The sequence below is a fragment of the Sitophilus oryzae genome, unplaced genomic scaffold (genome assembly GCF_002938485.1).
Source record: "Sitophilus oryzae breed Bouriz unplaced genomic scaffold, Soryzae_2.0 scaffold_1420_pilon_pilon, whole genome shotgun sequence".
Lineage (NCBI taxonomy): Eukaryota > Metazoa > Arthropoda > Insecta > Coleoptera > Curculionidae > Sitophilus > Sitophilus oryzae.
The window spans coordinates 1245927-1269112 of NW_022146083.1; the positions used below are offsets into that span (position 1 = coordinate 1245927).

The window sequence follows — 23186 nt, forward strand, 5'->3', positions numbered from 1 at the left end:
AAATTCTATATCCGGTCGCGTTTTTATAACATTAAATGCCAACAGAAATAATTTTGTTGCATATTATTACCGGTTATAATAACTGATATTAACAATTAATATATATTAATTATTAGTTTATGAAAATACACTCCTCAATTATAATGCTTTCTATACAGTGCAAACAAAATAATAAACTTTAGTAATAAAATTCTACAGCGACCTATACCGGGTGCGTCTCAAAAGTGGCTCATTTTTATAACTTTTTATTTTTTCAGAAAAAGAAAACGAGACTTGGTATGTTAGTAGATTGATTGACGTATTTAACTGTTTTTGATCACTTCCTGTTTCACCGGAAGTGACTACAACTTTTAATTTTTAAATGATACCCTCGGAACTTTTTACCTCATTTGATAGAAAATGGTGCTCTGAATATTAGATATAAATACTTGTAATTGAGAGCTGGATATCATGTTTAAAACAATAAATAAAAAATAGTGTTGGTACCTCTAGTAAAAATGCTTGTGTAAGTCCTCCATTAAACCCTTCTGTGCATCTCACTTGAAATGACGTCATAGAAACGTTGAGGATTGTACAATTGTGAACTTGGTCCGGTCTACCTGCAAACAAAATAGAACATGAATAACACTTTTCAACACTACAGTGGTATGATGTACACGCAGTGGCAAAGTAAATAGTGTGTCTCACACGTCAATAAATTATGCATATTTTTAATCTAGCTAGATATTCTCTAAGCTTGGAATTCCACGAAGTTGTTACTTACAGTTGTTACTTTAGCGCTTCCGACAAGCTTAAATAACTGGATTATTTTTTATATTTTCCATTTGTTTACATTCCCCGAGCATATTATAACTTTGAGATAAAAATCTTTATTATAAATTTTAAAACTGACAGATATGAATACTATCATTTAATTAGTTATACATTTAGTTACAACATATTCAAAATTTAGGTCTATCGGTTTATGCTAGCACTAATTAGAGTATTTCTATGCAATTATTAACGAAATGGCAGATTTAAAATTATTTATTTTGTTAAATCGGCGCACAACAACGCGTCACTGTCTCGCCTGCCTACTGGGCTGCCCGCGGCCACGGGCTAAGGTCGTTGTGCAATCCGGACGCTCAATTAATAAACCAATACAATGTGTGTGTTGTGAATGTTTTGATGTAATTTTTGGATTATATTCGACACTGTTTTTTTGATTTGACACTACACTGATGAAGGCTATAATGTTAGCCGAAACGTTTGTTTTTCCTATAAAAACCAAATAAAGATATGTAATGAAAAACCAAATGAAAACTTAATCAGAGTTTTCCCGAACCTAAATCCCAAGAAAATAAAAATAAAAAATCGGTAAAAAAACTTTTAAGTTAAACGGTTTTATCTTACGTGCACTGAAAACTAGAAAATAATAATAACAGTTAGGTATTTTGAACTTCTAGTTCAGAAATATTTTAGTACTAGGCAGAATAGCTTTTAGGCATATTAGACTAAAATAAAAACGTGGGGCCCCTCTGAAATCCTACCTATGGCAAAGCATATCTTTATACTTTGGTAGATCATAAGCTCGGCGTTCGCTGGTGAAGCCGCCACGGCTGGTTATTGATTGTCAAAATCTCCAGTTACGATTATAGTAAGTCGATGCAATCCACACTTAGTATAGAAGAAAGTATTACAGCAATACCAGTTCAAAATACCTAATTGTATTATTATTTTCTAGTTTTCAGTGCACATAAGATAAAACCGTTTAACTTAAAAGTTTTTTTACCGATTTTTTATTTTTTAGTTTTTAGTATTTAACGGAAATGCCTACCGAATATTCCTCATTCTATTTAATTTAGTGTATCATTATTACATGGTTTTTTACCTGATAATTTATTACAATCTAATTCCTCAATACATAGCCCTTCCAGAGACTTGACTCGACTTAGAGCCACGTATGCTTGCCCTTCCTCAAACAATTTTGAACCCAAATACACTACTGCATGGTCGACTGTGCTGCCCTGCATTTTATGGACGGTGGATGCCCATGACAAAATTAAGGGTAGCATCCTTCTTTCAGCCGTACCATAATTGAATTTTGCTGGAAACTGTATGGCTTTCGGGTGTATAACGTGTATGCCGTCTCTGCCAAAGTCAATTCAAACTGATGGTACATCTGTTTCTGCAAGCATTTCGGTTCGACGAAACTGAGGCCAAACAATTCTGTAATGGCCTATAGCACCATTTACCAATCCTTTCGTAACGTCAATGTTACCGCAACATTACTTTTGCTCCTACAAATATTTCAAGTACTGATGGTAAGCCTCCAGTCTTATTTATATCTGTTGGTATTATATTTGGTAAATTTAAATTATCTGTATTTCGTGTGGCGTCAATTAGTTGGTCCTGTGCTTTAATGGTATAAATTCGAGATCCCTTATTCCGGAACAGATTTAAAACAGCAGCGTTGTGATTGTTTACTTGCTGATTAGCGGGGTATACCCTTAACGCTTTGTCTGTTGCAAAATCATCACTTGGGTTTTGAAGTTCCCACGAGTAATGGACATTTTAACGGTCGACCCCCCCAGAGGTCCAGTAGAGGGGCAAGGCTATAATATACAACAAGAGGCGCCCAATCTTGAGGGGAAAACGCTTGCGACATTACATTTTTAGCCCTAATGCCATACAGTCCTCAGCACGTTTTAACCTATTACCTTAACTTGGGTGGTAAAGCTACCGCTAACTACGTAGGTACATCTAATCACCTATTTTTTTTTATCTGTCCTTCTAACGTCACACAATCTTGGACACAACTGTTCTGGACACGACTACTCATGCCCTCACCTAATACGCCATTCTGTAACGACGCACTGTGGTTCCACAAATGGACAAAATTCGTCAAAATCAATAACATAATTTTTTTTGTAAAACCATTATATTTAAATAACCAATAATTCAAATTCATAATAATAAAATATTGATTACCTAAAACTATGTATTCATTAAAAAATTAACCCCTAAACCGTGACCGTATCATCAACTCCGCGATAAAAAAGCTACAACCTTAATCGTTGGCTTCGCAGACGTCACTTTTACATTATTTGTTGACAGTTTGTTATTAAAAGTGGTGTTATTGTGCAATTTTAGCTATGAACGTCCAAAAACAAGGTAAGTTTATTAATTCTGAGTGTTAGAATTAGTTACTTTATTATTACTTTGACATTAGTAATACAAAATTATCGAAAAATTAGGCGTTTCAAATATGTTTCCCGCCTTTTTCCGAAATGATTTCCATAGTGTCAAGTAGATACATGCCTTGACCTATTATAGGACAAATATTAGTGTGCAGTTTTTGCTACTCCCTTTTTAATTAAGATCTGAAGTAACTGAGGTATTGCAAAATAAGGTTTAAAAATTCATTGGATAGAATGGGTATTTTTGAGATATGGTTGACAAAGGCTGGGTTTGTTTCAACAAAATCAAAACAAATATTTGGTTATTTATTAGAACAGTTACCTGACGCTGAAAATTTGAATTGTGCTAATTTGGAAAAGAAAATTTTTTATTTGTGCAAAAAAATAGCAGAAAATTGGGCAAAAGCCAGGCGCAACAAAGATTTTTTTCTAAAAACAAATTCTAATTGGTTAATAAAGACCGATGATATCTTCGTTAACATACAGGTGTCCAAATTAACCCAAGTCAACAAACCATCTACTCGTACATGCGGAAGACCAAAGAAAAATTTTGATGAGTGTTGTCGACGGTCACAACAGAGAAAACTGTCGCAAATTTCTGTCATCGATAACTCCTTGGTAACTATGTTACGAAGGCCTTCATCTAACGTTAATTACAAGAAAGTTGATGCCGATGAATCTTATCTCTTCTAGTTGAAGCTAAACTGACTAAACACCAGTATATATTGTTAAGAAATTTTATTAATTCTAAAATAAATAATATGTTTCCTTCGTATCAAAAAGTTTTGAAGTCTAAGAAAAAGTGCTACCCCAGTGAAGATTACATTAAAATTACCGAATCATCTGCTGAGATAGAGTTACAAAACTTACTCGATCATACAGCAAGCAGAATATGGTTATCACAACAAGAGGTGATAAACTCTACTTCAGACAATCAAGACCAAAATTTGGTTTTGTTTGGAAAATGGGGATTTGACGGTAGTAGTGGTGACTCAGAATACAAGCAATCTTTTCAAGATCCAACATTCCAAGACGGAAGTTTATTTGTGACTTCATATGTACCACTTCGTCTTGTTTTTGAAGATAACCCTGAAAAAATAGTGTGGAAAAACCCCCGAACCTCCTCTACACGTTATTGTAGACCGCTTAGATTCCAATTTAAAAAAGAAACTAAAGAAGCAGCTCTTAACGAAGAAAAATACTTTACAGAAAAAATTAATTCCCTGAAGCCCACAGTAGTTTCATTTAATGACAAGAACTATTCCATAAAGCACAAACACTAGGAAGATTTGTAGCAGTTTAACTGAATCGTCTTCAGCCAGATGTTATATATGTGGTTCAAGTCCCAAAGAAATGAAAGATATTGATTTGTGCCTTCAAAAACAAGTTCGCCCAGAAACATTTGAATTTGGCTTGTCCCCTTTACATTCATATATACGATTCTTTGAATATTTTTTACATCTTTCATATAGATTAAATTTAAAAAAATGGCAAATACGGTCTAAAGAAGAAAAGTAACATTTTTCTGAAAGGAAAGGCCAGATTCAATCTGAGTTTAGAAATAAATTGGGATTGATAGTGGATAAGCCAAAATGTGGAGGAAGCGGTACTTCCAATGGCGGAAATACCGCAAGAAAATTCTTTAAACAATTAGATGAATCCTCTGAAATTACAGGTTTAAGCAAGAGTCTTCTAGAAAGATGTTCTGTAATTTTAAGGTGCATTTCATCAGAATTCAAAATTAATATTATAAAGTTTAAAGAATTTTCTTTAAGTACGGCTCGGTTACTGGTGGCTGAATATCCCTGGTATAATCTTCCCCCTTCAGTCCACAAGGTACTTATACATGGTCCTGATGTAATAGAAAGCGCCATATTACCCATTGGAGAATTATCAGAAGAAGCTGCTGAGGCCAAAAATAAAGAGTCATACTCGAAAAAATCATACTCGAAAAATGTTTCGTACAAAGTGTAATATGGATCTTTTAAATAGACTCTTACTTAGTTCAGAGCCCTTAGTAACAGAATTAAGGAAATTGCCGCCAAAAAATAAAAATAGCTCTCCTAAGGCAGTACTAGATTTGTTAGATGAATAGTATATAAAATTTTGTTGTTTGTTGTTAAGTATTAATATTTCCTCTTTAAATTTGATAGTTGAATAACCATATTCATACTAAAATCCATGATGTAATTCGATTTCTCTTATTTTCGATTTTATTGTTGTCATTTTAGTATTTGTTAAAATTGTTTTAAATAACCAAAGCATATAATTACAATATACCTAATATAAATAAAATGTATTTTAGTATATTTTTTTTTATTAAACAGTAGAAAGGAACCAATATTAAAAAAATTATCAATTCTAAACTCTATTATCTAATTTCATTCTAACGGGGTAGTAGGACATCTGTTAATTAATTTTATAGTATTTTTTTACAAATTTGTGCATATAATTGAAATAATTGATTTTTGTCACCGCTTAACATATACATGGAACCACTGTGCGACGTCCATCTTGGATTTTAAATTTTGTCATAATCACAGTATTCTACTAGTGTATTCTTTCACGATACCCATATTGAGGGGAGGAAAATATGAAATCCGCCATTTGTACCGGCGGCCATCTTAGATTTACGATGTTATTGATATTACTATATTGTATTGTCATCGGGACTAAAGAACTAAATTTCCGACTAATCTGACAACAGGAAGGTACTTAAATTTCACTTAATTTTGACCCAAATAAACAAACAAATAAATAAATACCGTACGGGTCGAGCTAAATAAAACCGTTTAAAAAATCAGAATTTTTAGAAACAAGGTTCGAATATTAAATTTTCCAAAATATATTATTTATATTATATTCATTAAAATACCAAAAAAAATTCTCTAAAGAGACGCAACAAAAAATCGCAGTTGCAAAAAGCAAAACGTGCGAAAAACCGATTTTTAATTTGAGCTACGATATTTACGGAGATAGAGCTTTAGGTTAAAACATGTTCACGTATATTTGTTTACCCTGTATTACCATTAACTAACCACTGTACCCAGATTAAATATTTTAAAAAGTACTGAAAACAAGAAAAAATACAGAAACGTTTATAAAAAACCCTTTTTTTTGTTATACTACAACAGGAATCAGTCGAACATAAATAAAACTCTTTAAATCCTTGTTTATTCACGTCCTGATCCTTGTCAGCCTTCTTCGCCTTTAATAAACACAAACATAAAATATTTGTCATAGTGAATATCTCGAAACCAGCTCATTTTTTACACGATTTTTACCACTAAATTCTAACAAAAATATTCGGAATTTTTTCGGAGAGAGAACATAAAAAATTATATTTTGTTTAATAATGCGGAATATTTTCACTGGTTGTACTTGTCAGTCACTGGGGATAAAAATTCAAACTGTTATAAAGTGTTGTGGAATTTAAAAAATGAATTTTGTGTATCTGTATTTGTACTGTTGGCATTGGTAAAATGAAAATTTATGTAGGGGTATTAAAGTTACAATATGCGACAGGTGGATAAAAAGTAGTAAGCTTGTATGGGATTACATGTCTTTAAACAAACCTTAAAATAAATACGAACATATTTTGTATGATTTGGAATATTACATGTACAATCTACGAATAATGTTTATGCAACCAGCACGCAGGGGGTTGGATTCTGTGTTGTTCAAATTAACTTTATGTTAGTGACTACACTTACTCGGCTTACTTTGCGAAAAATATTTAGTCTTATAGAAGGAGCGTAGCAAAATCTTAGGCCCACCGCGAAGGGACTCAAATATGGCCGACTTAAATTCGGTTTATCAGTGCCGTCTAATTTTATTTAAAAAATGTAAAACTATGATGTAGGGTAGACGTGGGGTAGACTCAATAATATGTTGTTTTATTTTACGTTGTGAATAAATGTTGGTAGTTATTAAAATTGTTACAAAAATATATAATTCTAATAAAAATAGATAAGTTATAATAATTATTTATTAACACAAACACTACTGAAGCTGGTAAATCAAATTGACGTATCTAAATTTTTTGACATCTAATCTTTGACAAGTAGTAAATAAAAGCGAAAATCCAAAAAAAATATATAATTAGTTAATTTAAGTGAATTTCATAAATGATCGGTTTACTACACGTATGTATATTGTGATATTATATAGTCACTTACCAGCGAAAAATTGTTCCATTATTTCACTCGATTTTTGCCGAGATCTACCGCACGCTACACAACCAACTATTTTAGAGTCTTTTTCGATAAATCAAAGCGATAAATCGCGATAGTGTCACTGTTAATTTAAGTTCTGCCACAACTTCCATCTAGATTTACTACCTTTATACAACTATCAGTAGTAGAATAAATAATAATTAACATAAAATAAGCTCCGTAAAGACTGACAAATCCACAAAATTTCATATCAAATTCAAATGTGTTCAAATTAATCGTCAAACAGAAGTGTCAAGGATCCCCACCCCTAGAGTCCTTTTTCCGCCCATTATGCAAGGAATACATGGATAGCATTATACTCCTTCCTTTGGGGTCTTTATTTAAAGAGTCATATCATACCACAACCATCCTAAGTAGCATTTGAACGGTTATCTAACGTTGGTACCCAACCAACGACGACCCTTATTTGCACTCTAAATGGGGAATACAGGGCCTGGTCGCCTCGACGTCGGTATCTGACCTAATAGGGAATGTAATTCTACCAATTACCAATGTCATATTACGTTGGATTTTAGTTACTTAAAATTCGTCGCTAAGCACTTACCTACCTTAGGTTTGGTTTCATACTTGTTTCATATTCGCTACCAAGAATACATAAAAACCTAACCAAACAACCTAATTACAAATGGATTCATAATCACTCCTCGAATATAACTATAAGTGCCTATCTAATTTCATATTATAATAATTCTGAATCATTAATCCAGACATCAGTTTTGTCAACGGAAGTCACTTTTTTATATATCTGATTAAAATACTCCGGAAAACAACGAGCGCCTTCAAAATTAGTAGTAGTAGATTTATGAAATAAAAATATCTATAAAAAAGTAACTCGCAAATTTTTTTTTCAATTTTCTAGCTCGTTTAATCATAAAACTGTACTGTGGTTCACCCCAAACACAACCTTATCAATATTATTCTACTAGAAATCGAAATGTGAATATAAATTTTAAAAACAAAAAACGATTTTAAAATGGCTGACAATCGGATCTGTGAATCGGATACTTGTTAAGAATGGCGGATTTCTGTGTCCGACTTAATATGAAGTACCAATATACCAATTCCGACCGGGTCTCCAACATTAGTCGTCTCACACGACTGAAACCGGACGACCGGTAATCGTATTATGACGTATATAATTCCAACGTACGCCACGTAACCTCACTTTGCGTATCAGTGATTTGTGGATTTGTGCAACTATATTTTAGTTTTTGTTTTCTCCTTAAAAAAATGAGCAGCCACTTTTTTAAGCCTAACCTCACATGTGGGAGGAGGATGGGATCTGCTGCTTTCCTAAGCTAAAAAATGAAATTAAGATGCACCAGTGTAATGCAGCATCTCTTCCGGATAAAAAGCATTCGTGGGTGGAGGGAAGACATCACTACTACTATTATTATTTTGATAAAGCCTCGACCTCTCTCTATAAAATGTAGATGAATGTCTAAATGCCTTTTTAGTGCTTTTTTAGGCATAATAAAAAAATTAAGTTTGTTTACAAAAACTTTTTATTAGGTTATGTTCATGATGTTCATTAGGCCGCAAATGCTACTTAATTGTATTTACGGACGTAAATAGAGATACGTAAATTAGGTTATAAATAGGAACATAAAATACAACAAAATATAATTGGACGTTACTTTAGGGATTATCAGTGAAACGTATCCTATTCGGACAAAGGGTAGACGTCGGGCTAGTTCAAGTATATGTACGTCGTGCAAGCCAACGTGGAAACGACGTTGGGAAATAATAAAAATGGTACGTTGTTATTTTGTACGTCGACAGATCGTTGGATTTACCGCTTTTAATAGGAAAGCGACGTCACCGGTCGTATCACCAGCACCCGACCTAAATTTGCACAAAGTCTGACGTCGCTTCAGGTCAGATTTAGTTCGAAGTCAGATAGATGCTACTTGGGGCAAAAAATCGCACCTCAGGCCTTAAAATTTTTAGATGTGTCTTTTATGAATTTTCTTTCCTTATAAATATATCTTTATAAACATTCTGGAAAAAGGAAATTTTCTTTATCTTAAATAACCCTTCGAAATTACAAAGAAAGTATATTTCGTGTTAGTTCCCAGAACGAATTTCATAGAGAAAAAAAAACTACGCGGAGGCAGGTTGAATACGGACGTGCTGTGTTCTCCAAAACTATAATAGCCCCGAGTTACGTAGTACAAAAGGTAATTTTAGGGCCCGCCGTCTAGGCCGAGGTATAATGGGCTTGTAGATAGAGGAATTTATTACGGTTATTAGAATCGGAATGCCCTATACGTACGAGAGCTCCTTTCTAAAATATTACTTCTATTTCTTCAGACGTTGATCTAACTCATAAAATGTCAAATACCGGGAGTTTAGTTGAAACTTAACAAAATAATCAGACTGAAAGAGTCAAACATTTTAAGTAATATTTGACTAGTAAATAACAGAATCAAGTAGAATGTAGATGTAGATTGTATGGGAAGGGAGACGTTAATCATACTTTATTACTACTACTACTACCCAAGTAGCATTTTCACGGACTTGGCGACCACATGTTTACTAAACACAACGTTGGATTAGTTACAAAAAATAGTTAGTTCCGTACCTTGGGTATTAAAATAAATAAACGTTGTTGTAACGTTGTGCCGACGTTGAACTAGTACTACAACAAAGTAAACGCTTCTGCGACGTCGAATAAACGTTGTCTTGTAACCTTTTTTGTTTCTTTTTAGGTGATTCGGACAACGTAGTTACCATGTTGCTAATAAAGAGTTTTCCTGACGTCACCTCAGGACCTATTCCAACGTTGTGCAAACGTCGTCTGTTTTAATAATTCCAACGTTGCTTAGATTTTATTCTTACGTTGGTAGGACGTCGAGCCACTACCTTTTGTAACTGCATTTCGAACCATAACCTTAAATCTTAAATTTTCACTTCAATGTTCTGTTCAGTCAGACAGTTCAGTGCTGTTTTCTTTGTTTTTATAAAAACTTAATTAAAATGGGACGTAAGAAAGACATTATAAACTAAATTTAAATATACATCGACATATTACCGATACTTTATCCACTCCCTCGTTTATTTAGAATATAGAGGGCGGCGCAAGCTAGACTCTAGGCTGACTAAATTAGGGCAATCTTGCGACTATATACTACCTGTTAAGGTTGAACTGCACTTTATTAGTTCAGTATGCGACTACTGAACTACTCCATCTTATTTATATAATGTTTTGTATTATTATCTTTTGTTTGTTTGTTTGTGTACCTGTTTTTTTTTCTACTTTGTTTGTTAAGTTTACCTTTGTCTACAAACTGAAAAAAAAAAAAAAAGTAACCTTGCATCAAATTAAGACCTTGTCTATCATTCATCTATCTATCTATCATTTCATCTACCATCTATCATTCATCTATCATCTATCTATCTATCATCCATCTATCATTTATCTATCATCTCATCTATCATCTTCATCTATCACTCCATTCATCTATCTATCACTCCATCTATCATCTATCTATCATCTATTCATTACTCCATCTATCATTTCTCCATCTATCATTCATCTATCATTCATCTATCATCTATCTATCAGATTCATCATTTCATCTATCATCTACTCATCATCTATCTATCATCTATCTACTTACTTCCATCTATCATCTATCTATCATCTATCTATCATCTATCTATCATCTATCTATCATCTATCTTATCACCATCTATCACTCCATCTATCTACTCCATTACTCCATCTATCATCTACACTTACTCCATTTCCATCTTATCATTATTTATTTATTTATTTTATTTATTTTATTATTTATTATTTTATTTATTTATTATCTTAATCTCCAAACAACAAAGTGAAAGCCGCCATGTTGTTGAATAATAATAAAATAAGAAATGTTTCGTTCCTAAAATATAATTTTGTTTTTTGAATACATTAACCAAATATTTGACCCCAAACAACACGCGGAAACAATTTTTTCGACTGCGAATAAATTATTCTCATTTTACTAAAAAAAAGAAATTTTTTAAAACTTTCTATAATTTTAAGGCCCATTAATATTTTTCAAAGTAGAAACAATACATTTATCAATGTTGTTTATGGTAACCTTTTGCCTTGGGTAACGAGTTACAGAGTTGGTTACAAAGTGTTTCAATAATTATGATCTTCAAACATCCCACACTTAAATACTGTTTTGTTTTCCTTGCTGCCATCTGGCATATGTCTCTAACTAAATCATAAAAATAATATTTTTTACTATAATTATCCTGAATTTAGGATAAAACGCGACTTAGACGCCATATTATTATAGTTTTTAGGCTTTGTGAATTAGATTTTAAACAACGTTGCAGTTTGTACTAAATTAGGCTGCTATCCAACGTAGGTAGTCCAACGTCGTTTCGACCCAAAAAATTATTCTCCGCTAGTTATAACGTGAGAAAACGTCAGTAATCAGTGATAATTATTTACTCAAGAACCGCTTAGATATTGAAACTTTTTATTTTCAAGATCGGATATTTTACAATATGTTTACATAAGAAAAATTCGATAAGGTTGTTTTTTCTATTCAAAAATTGTAAACGATCCATCCATTTACTTTTAGAGCATAGCAATTTTGAGCAATTGTGTAATTTTTTTATTGATAAAGATTTTCACATACTGTCTACAAAGAAAATACAGCAGAAATATTAACAAAGTTCTTTAAAAAAACTACAATCTATTATTTCTAATAGATTTCGAGATATCGATTTTTGAATTCAGAGTTCTAATAGCGCGACCACTATCGAACACTCACTCAATTCCACTTATTTTTACCAAAAATGCAAGTGTTTCTAGCTTGCACTTAAAAAAATTCAAGCTATAGGGAAAATTACAACGATTCGTTAATAAATGAACAAATTAAGTATCACGAGACGTAATTAAATCGTGAAGCTGAACGCATGGCGTACACCTTTCCCTAGAACTTTAAGTACTGACAGAGGTATTGATTGGGTCGACCGGTCAACTGCGACAAATCTGCTATATCCCCTTCCACGTCTCTTAGCGATGTGCACAGTTTCTCGGTTTATTTCATACGTTTGGCAACGTGTTTACTGTCCCCTTTATCATTCAGTACACTATGAACGCATTGTGGCCTCTTCTTACATACGGAAATCTCTGACACAAGACTAACTCTTGCCAACCATTAGTATAACTCATTAGACAGTCTCAGGGCTTTGACAAAAGTCAGTATTTAAGATAATTTTACAGAGGTTAGTTCTCCATCATCGTTTATCTCTACCTTCGTGTTATAAACTTTCGTATGAGGACAATGTACCAAAGTACGTAAGTAATACGCTGAACTCGTAATTTATTTGAGCATATTCGTTGTATAAGAATATAACATGATTAAAAAGTCTAGTTTAAGCCCCCAAAATGGCTGGTTCTATTTCAATCCTGAATTACCTAATTTTTGAACTATGTAATGATAAAAAGTCATTATTTGTTCTAATCAAAATCCTAAACACCCAATCTCTATTGATCTCCTTTGCGACAAATTTAATTTTTATTCCTTATAAACATTGCAATTTCTACCCTCCAAATATAGATAAACTCCAAACGTACCACATAGATTTATATCATTATTCTACTTCTACGTTTTTAGCCTCGTTCAACACAACGTAGCCGAATAACACAGAGCTAGTGAAATTTTTATCGCCGATGTACGCTACCTCCGTGGCCAATAATTCCTATGCTAATACCGTCTCGAAAGGTCGATACCGTTCGTATAATTCGACAGTTTACGTTAAATTTTATCGGTGCCAATAGAAAACCTTAAGATGTATAGGGAGATAGGTTTTGTATTACTAAACTATCGATTTAGTAGACAAGGGGATATATTTTTCTAATACCAAATAGGTGTTTCTAAATTACTAAATAATACTATAATATTTTATCGTGAAATGCCCCTGCATATTGCTCCTTTTTTATTTAAATCTATAAATAAAAATATTAAGGAAGAAGTATACCAAAAAACTTAGGTCGAGCACGATGGGGACCAAAAATGGCCGACTTAAATTCCGGTTTATCAGTGCCGTTCTAATTTTATTCAAAACGTGTAAAAATGTGATGTAGAGTAGACTCAATAATTTGTGGTTTAGTTTATTAAATAAAAATAGATAAGTTTTAATAATTATTTAATAAAACAAACATCCGATACGCTACGAAAGCAGTAAAAAAAGCAATTATAGAAGTACAGATACACGTATGTATGTTATACAGTCACTTACTACCCAAGTAGCAAATTTTATTTTATAAAGGCTGTATAAACAGCTATGTAATAATTTTTATAGGATACCTCAATTCATATAACGTGCTATAAGACCGTAATATGATAGCTTTACAACCAAAAAAGGTCCTTTTTTATACAACCGTTTAGTAGTATAGAAGTTCTATAAAAAGGGTATACAACTCTTATGCAACTATTTTACATAGCGTTATATATCTATTATAAAACTAGTTTTATTGTGTATTACGTGGTCACATCTAAGAAACAGAACAATAAAAACATTTGATCATTTAGCGAGGTAAAAGAGTATTTTATTTTTTACCGATGAATATTAGGAGCAAATTATATTTTAAGCGTGTCGTAAAATGAATCTAGAGGATGTGGATTGTTAAAAAGGAGACTTTACTCGACGGTGAAAATGGCGGGTAGAGCCAAAAGGTACAACAAATATGTAATATAAAAAATCATTAATAGGGTTTGAAAAGTAGGGAAAATTTTTGTTGCGCCGAAAATTTTACTGGTAGATTAGGTATGTATTTGGCAAAAAATTAAAGCGCTTTAATTTCGATTTAGGTTTACGTATAAATTTAAACAATAAAATAAAATAAAATTTTCAAAAATTCTTGTTTTTAATTTAATTAAACAGTTTATTACTGTATGTGGGAATCTTATCACAAAATAGTTCTCAAAAAAAACATTTTACAATTTATTTTGATGTTTTTAATTTTGCTTCATATAATGGCGGCCATAGGCCATACAAAAATTCTGCCTTAAACATGGCGAATTATAATGCAACCATTTTATTATAAATGAATCCCTTAAATAAGTCTTTGTGGTAAAATAAAACGGTATAAGATAAATATCTATCATTACGCAGAATTTCCAGGCACTATAGAACTATTTTTGACATATTGAGATTTGTGACAAATGGATGTTGGCAAATCTCATTTGATTAGTATTTAAACTAACAAACATGATCAGGTTTTCATGGATTTATGCACGCAATGCATTTCATGCATGCCCGACGAGTGAGCGGCAACCTAAGGACTTGGAAAAACAACAATAAAACAATACAAACATTACTACAGTAAAACTTTTACATCAACGTGGCAACAATGCTTTGAAGAAGCCAGACAACCCGAGAGATTTTGGCTTTTGGGAACCCAGGGAATTCTCGGGATTATTTGCCGTAATTTCGATGAGTTTTTTCTTACATGCTCTTTATAACTACCACTGCGTATGTTAACTTTTTTCCAACTTTGTCCAGAATTCATAATAGCTGTGATTGATTATACTCGTACGTAGATATTACTTTTGCAACAACAACAATAACAAAATAAATAACTACGTATACCATTTAATTTAAAATGAGGTTATATTATACATTACCAGTTTTATAATGCAGATATTACAGCGAATTTATTTTGTTAATCACAATTTTATCATATAAGGCTATATAACTAGTGTTGTATACAGCACCGTAGTTAACGCAAGAAAACATTCTATCATACAACGTAATACAACTTTAATAAGACAAGTTTAAGTAACTATTATATGATCTTGTGACTACTAGTTATATGAATATTATAGAACTTTTACATGGTGGGTATAAGAGTCTAATAAAATAATATGTTTGTTATCATATAGCATTGTCTTATTAAGTGTTATATCATAATAAAAGAAATTAATCTTAATACGTTATAGGATGTTGTAAAAACCAAAATCAAGCAGTCCCAAGACAACGCTTATTCGACTGTTATAAACACCAATCCTTTTAGAATCTCTTTTGGTTACTTGGTAGTGAAAAGTTAGCCTCATTATTTACTGATTTTTGAACATATACCACACGCTACACAACCTATTTTACAGTCTTTTTCGATAAATCGCAATAGTGTCACTGTTAATTTAAGTTCTGCCACAATTTACTTCTAGATTTACTACCTCTAAACAACTACCAGTTCTAGAAAAAGATGAAATAACATAAAATAAGCTCAGGCAAGTCCACAAAATCTCAAACAAATTCTAATGTTGTAGCGTTTTTTTATAAACATTACCACTGCGAACGGCAGCTTTTCATCGGAGAGCAGTCGAGGGTAAGGTATTTCACTAGAGAGAAACCTAATCAATAACAATAAACAAAAAAACATAGATATTGGGCGCCAGGCATTTACAGAGAAAGAAAACACAGTTGTATATTACTTAAAACTAATGACTATATTTTTTCATGATGGACTGTGATGGTAAATAGCATTGTACAATTTTATTAATTATTATAGTGGTTATATGTCAACGAAAGTGGTGTTAAGAATTGTCCTAAATATCTATGAAAACAACTATGATAAAATACAAGACATGTAACGTTTAAGAGAATATATGAAATGTAGCATTACTTTAATTAATTTGATATATTTTATATGATGTTAGTGCAATAATAATATCTATAAAAAAGTAATACTATTACAAGGCGTAATGTAATGAAACCTAAAATCTAAATCATATTGTAAATTACTAAATCGACATAAATGTCTTTAATAATTTAACCACTAAATAGTCTGTACGATATCGTTTAAAAATGTACGTTAAGTTAAGACTGAAAATCCAACTGAAAATCAGAACCTAAATCTACACTTAGCTGTTCTTGAGGCAATCCTGTTTCGAAGAGTAGCAGCGTGAGGTAGGCTCATATCTCTGCACTGTCTCTCGGCTATCCTGTTGGCCAATACAACAAAATACGAAACTCTTGTTTAAAATCAAAGAAGGTCTAATAAACAAAGTGAACCTATCTCGAATTACTTCCGAGGGCTCACTAAATAATAAAGAACATGTCCTTTCTTCCATGTGACATTCTGGAGGACAAAAGAAAAGGGACGCCAACGTGCCAGCAAAATACAAATACAAGTTAAGTTGGGACATCCAAAACTCTACCCTAAAAATATGCAGTAATAACATCGAATCTAAAAGGATAATATTTCATCTTTACCTGTTGCTTTGAAATAGCAGCTGATTCAGATTATACAGTAAGATTTAAATAATCACCATTTCTAAAAGCCGGGATGGTTAGGTTAGGCTACAGAGCGCTAAAAGCAAAAGTCAGTCGACAGCACAGAGAGTTGACAGAAGCGATGTTGACAGCGCCTCCACAGAGCGATAACAGGGTTGTGTCAAACGATAACAGGGTTGTGGACTAGAGAACGTAAAAATTCGTCAAATAAATTATCCGGCCGGAACGATAGGGAATCCGGTGATGATACGCCAGACATCATATATCATAATCAAAGACATGTAACGAACTAAAAACGTTACAATGTGCCAAATGAAACGTCAAACAGGACTCTCAAGGATGCCTTGATGCCTTTTTTCGATCCTATGGCATCTTGTTATCTATAAATTTTTGAATATTTCTTCTCAGTTTTATTTCTAAATTCAACGAACTTATTGTTTCACTTGTCTCTCGGGTCATAACTTAAAGAGGTATAATTCATAATTTATTATTATATGAAAGTCGTTTATTTAATTTAGGGAACAATTATTAAATAGTCCAGGGGAAAAACTTGATAAGCGCCATTTTGCTAATTTACAGGGGAGCCCTGTACGGCTGGTGGTTCTTTCATCAGGTTCTTTCCCTGTACGTATATTTTTACTAGGCATATACGAGTATTATAGGATTCAGAGCCCTGCAATGGTGTTTATACGTTTCCGTACAAAAGAATTGACAAAAACAGCTTTGACAGTCTTTCTGTCTTTGTTTATCAGGTCTGCAACCATTCCTCTAATTTGCAGCCTTAGATTGATAATTTGATAGTTCAAAAAAATCCTTTTTTGAGCATGGTTTCGTGAAGATTTCCTTTTCCAAGGTTGTATTAATCAGTTGACTTTTTAGTTGTTAGTAAATTGTTTTTTTTTCAATTTTCGATTATAGGGCATTTTTATTTAAGAAAAAATATCAATTTTGATAGACGTATAGTTTTCCGCATGAAAAAACCTTTCAAAAAGAATGAATTGAATACTATTATATCATTTCTTTCTTGTTACATTACACGACCGATAGCCCGATATTTGTTTTTCTTGTCCTCACTGAAATATTCAAAATTGTATTAAAATTTTAGCCGCGACGGCGACGCGGAGGAATTACCATATGGAAAAACGTCTGCTAAATTTATGCGGTGTATTTTGAGTTGCCTACCCCGAAAACACATCAGCCCGTCGGGCTAAACGTACTCGGGAGAGTTATACGTTAAGCTGGGGCGTTGCAATGAATATTTTTGTGTAAAAGTGCGCGGTTTGAATGTATCAGACGGTTTAAAATTTTAAATTTTACCCGGCACCGTTTTTCTACGTTGACTATGTAAAAATCGCGCTTAGGCACGCTAGTATAATTTTTAGAGTAGCATATAAATAAAAAGAATTAAAGCTATATAATATTTTTATGTACACGGCTCAGCTATACTTGTATTCATTTAAAACTTCCCAATATGGCGGAGTTCAGTATGGGAGGCTTGAAAAACGAAAATCTCTAAACTGGAATCGACCGTACTTCAAATCGTTCAAATTGATAAGCTGTAGTAAATCCAATTGAACTCTGACACTTGGCTGACATTGACGTTTACGGTTCCTTTTTCTAAATATTTTCATTATTTTTTGAGTTTTTATTCACAAATTCTACTTGATTTTGTTCTTTTATTTAACCTGCAACCTGCAGTACTAATTATATAGTTATAAATAATCTTTTCACCGATCAAGAGTTGACGAATAGGCTGGAAGATATTCAAAATGTGTAAATCGCTTAAAAACGTATTAGAAAACATTGGCTCGTTCATAAATTCGTGAAAATAAATTAGTCCAGATGTTTGTAAAAGGTATTATTATAATTATTTTGAGAAGTTTCCTCGTATCAGTAATTTTCAGGTTTGTAATATCTACTATATGATAATAAATAGATTAAAACTTATATTTCAGGAAACAGCGCGGGCATTACAGATTGTTGTAAATCAGTTTTAAAATATAAAGAAGGTTTAAAACAGGTTTAAAAGTTGAGTTGGTAGAGAAGACCTAAATAAGGTAATGTTGGTAATGGGACCAAACATCAAATAACACTTGAAATATATAATTATGTACAATAATTGTAAGTAGTTTTTATGAATCTGTTTGATATCTATTGCATTGTTTTTATATTTCTTGAAATATTTTTTTACTTTACAGGATACACAAGGAATAATAAAAAATACAATTACTCACTAAAAGCACTTAAGGTTTGTAATAGATGTAGTTAGAATATCAAACACCAAACTAAACCAAAAATTATGTTTTATTTTACTGGTATTCCTCACATTTGAAGGGAAAGTCATTTCATAAATAAGCAGGACATTGTATAGTACACTCTATATTAATAATTGTTTTTTATCCTATACTTGTTAGTTAACGCATCACTTACTCGGTATAAAATTTAGTACAGATTAACCTATAGTTGTGGTTGTGATATATTCTGATGTGTTTCTGGCAATTTAAAATAAGTTAATATTTAAACAAACATTTCTGGATTTCCTGGCAGGAGTGTGGACACAAATTTAATAAAGGTATAATGTGGATAATGTTCTGATTATTACAGTTTGCATGGATGTTTTGGTATGTTGTTATTTTTAATAAAGTATATTTAATGAGTTTTTGAGTATTTCTTTTTCCTTCAGAGGATTGTGTTCTAATCTTTATATATTATAAATTTTCATAAATTATATATACAAAATTTATTACCTTATAATTTTTTGCTAAATACTTTGTAGTTGATACAGTTTAATAGTATATAAAAGAACTATTTAAATAAGATGTTTGAAAATATATAGCTGTTTTTGCACACATCAATTTAATTTGTGATTAACTGTACTGAAAAAAAAAATTAAGAGAAATGGGGTGATTTATCAACTACAACATGAAAAGCATCATCCTATTTCCAAGTCTTCTATTAATTTCACTTATTAAACAACTATAATTATTCAATAATCTTGATAGTTCTAGGAACTCTCAGATATCGTCAAAACATGAAAACAAAAATTTACTTCCTATAGTTCCTACGTCCCTTTAACTGAACTATAAGAAACAGGGGATTTAATATTCTCACTGAGAAAGTTAATAAAATACCTTTAAATAAAATCTCTTCGGATCTGCGGTAAAATACCTTTATTCTTATTAAGTAATTTCAATAATCTATGTTTTTATTTATGACAACCACCTAATAACCTAACTTTAACGTCAACTTGACAATCCTGAAAAAATATTATTGTTAACCAAAGAGTAAATTAAATCAATTTCTGAATTCGCTAACGCCAACTTATTTTTCATTAAAAAAAATTACCAATTTTCGTAACTAGGTCGGCCATATTAAGGAACTTTTAAAAAAATAGTACTATAGTCTCCAAGAATCAAATTTCTCTCCTAGAAATCAGAAGAAAAGCAAAATCTAAAAAGTAGGTAGATCTGAAAATTCCATGTCGTGTCGTGTCAAAGTTTCCATTTGGATTCCATGCAGTAGTGTTTTATCAAGAATAACTTCTTCATCTTTTAGAATTCCCTTTTAATAACGAAATATCCAAGTATTTTTCTAGAGAGTATTTTTCATTGAAATCTTTTGTTAACAATTTCAACCAACGCAACGTAAAGAATGTATAGATATAGAATCTACTCTTTAAAAACACTTTTGATACATGAAGTTTTTAAGCCATTTTTTTCTCCACCAAAAGATACAACTAACTAGAAAGAAATACCACATGTTTATGCTGTGCTAAGGACTATTAGATACAATGTAAAATATTTTTGCTAAGATACAGTGTCCCAATAAATAAAATATCAAAGTTGTATTTGTGAACACCCTGTATACACATTTTACTTTCACGATTGTGAAGGCAAATTTGATTATATTTAAACTGTCGTTTTGGAAATATTTTCAATTTGTGAAATTGCAGTAAAATTTTAAAGCTTCATTTCTCCAAGGGTATCAATGTTTTTAATACTAAATATTTAATGAAGTTTATTTATTGACCAGTTATTGTGTTGCAATAACAAAATAATACTACCTTATACAGAGTGGTCTAAAAATTTATTTTAAATAATTATTAGCATCAAAACAATAACTTCTTTAATTTAAATGGAATGCCCTGTATATTTTAGGAGAATCAGATGCACAATTAAATTGTCTATCAAATTGTATTATGCCATTTTTTATCTATCCCTTCAAGTTTTCGTAGAAAATGCATTTTCTTATAATTTAGACTTCATTTATCAATATATCCATGGAATATTGACATTTTAGATTGTTTTTAAAGCAGCAAATGTACAAAATGTACAGACTAGTAATATTATCGTTTTTAGCAAAACGATAATATTACTAGCCCATTTGTATGCAAAAAGAAAACTATTTAAATCTTTATCAAAGAGTATACCATTAATTAAATATAACACCATTATTTCCGCCCATATACTAATTAATTACATACTTAATTGTGTTCGTTAATAAATTATTATAAATAAATGTGGATTTGAGTCAGAAATCAATATAATAATAAGTTATCAAATTAAAGTCTCTGTTGTTATAAATAAGTATTTATGAAAAATGAAATTTCATTTTTAAGGTGTTACTTTTTATCACACTGTCTAATGCCCATACAAAATTCAGTTTTTTAGTATTTGGAGCAATTATTATTAATCAACGCAAACAGTCAGTTAATGTAGTTTGAATACTGGAATCATATTAATTGGTCCCCTTTAACAAATATTTAAACATTTTTTTTTTTTTTTTTAATAAAATAAACAAATTATATCGACAATTTTAGTATCTGTACTCTTTAAAAATTTGGTACATCTTTAAAAATAATCTAAAATGTCAATATTCCATGGGTATATTGATAAATAAGTTCTAAATTACAAGAAAATGCATTTTCTATGGAAACTTAAAGAGATAGGTAAAAAATGGTATAATATAATTTGATAGACAATTAAATTGTGCATCTGATTCTCGTAAAATATACAAGGTGTTCCGTTTAAATTAAACAAGTTATTGCCGTTTGAAGCTAATAATTATTTAAAATTAATTTTTAGGCACTCTGTATAAGGTAGTATTATTTTTATTATTGCAACAAAATAACTGATCAATAAATAAACTTCAGTAAATATTTAGTATTAAAAACTTTGATACCCTTGGAGAAATGAAGCCTTAAAATTTTTACTGCAATTTCACAACATTGAAAATATTTCAAAAACGGTAAGGTTTAAGTATAATAAACCTTAATCAAATTTACCTTTATTTTAATCGTAGAAACTAAAAATGTAATAATATACAGGGTGTTCCATTTAAAAAAATACAACTTTGATATTTTTTACTTATTTGGGACACTCTGTATCTTGTAAAATTATTTTTAAATTGTACCTCTAATAGTCCTTCATCGAACCCAAAACTTACAATTTGTAAAAATCTCATCGTTTAGCTACAATACTCCGTGTCGTATGTGGTGAACAACGCTGTATAAATAAAAGAAAACTTAAAGTTAGAAAAAAAAAGAAAAACAGCACGACCAGATAGAGTACGACAGTTTGTTCAATGCTGTATAAAAAGGAGAAAAAAAACTACAGTCTGGAAACTTCCGTCAGTAATAAAATGGCAAAATTTTCGAACTGTGACGGTTTTAACGACTAAGAAACACCACCTTTTACAATAGCTCTTTGAAAGTAGCGAGTTCTAGTAATACGCCTGGTTTTTTACATGCTTCGAGATCTATTTAAAACTTTACGTGGAGTGTCTACAGTCAATAGATGAAAAAGAAAATAGTGAGTTGTAGCGTTTTTTTAAACAACTACCACTGCGAACGGCAGCTTTTCATCGGAGAGCAGTCGTGGATAAGGTATTTCACTAGAGAGAAAATTAATCAATAGTAATAAACAAAAGATATATAGATATTGGGCGCCAGGCATGTACAGAGAAAGAAAACACAGTTGTATAATACTTAAAACTAATGACTATATTTATTCGTGATGAATTATGATGGATTGTACAATTAATATAATTATTATAGTGGTTACTTGTTGAGTAAAACTATATATGTAAATAATATTAAATACGTTCTATGAAAAGACTATAAAGAAAATACAATGCGTGTAACGCAGTAGTTCCCAAACTTATTTTTCTCGTGGGCCACTTTCAAAATTTTACTGGTTTCGGTGGACCCCCTGCTGCTACATTTCTACCACATTCTTAAAGTCGCCAAAAAATAAAAATTGTGTCACTTCTGAGTTCTGTCCCTATATCTGAAGGTAAAATAAAAACGAAAAATGGTACATTTTATATCACTTTATTTATTAAAAGAATAGAATTACAAGAAAAATATTAAGGTAATATAGGTTCAGCTCGTTAATTTTAATTAATGGGAAGGATGTATCTGATGGAGTGTCAGCAACTCAGATCACTGTTTGGGCTTATTTTTTAGAGCAATAACGCAACTCTGCTCTGTGATGTTTAATTTTGCTCCTTTTTGTTAAGA

At 31.4% G+C, this 23186-nt stretch overlaps 1 protein-coding gene across 1 annotated transcript in view; it reads right to left on the reverse strand.

The window, feature by feature from the left end:
• Window positions 1-23186, reverse strand: part of LOC115876219 (Down syndrome cell adhesion molecule-like protein 1) — a 337865-nt gene that overhangs the window by 47479 nt on the left and 267200 nt on the right. The window contains 1 exon segment of the mRNA XM_030891919.1: window positions 487-599. Coding sequence (XP_030747779.1) covers window positions 487-599 — 113 coding nt within the window.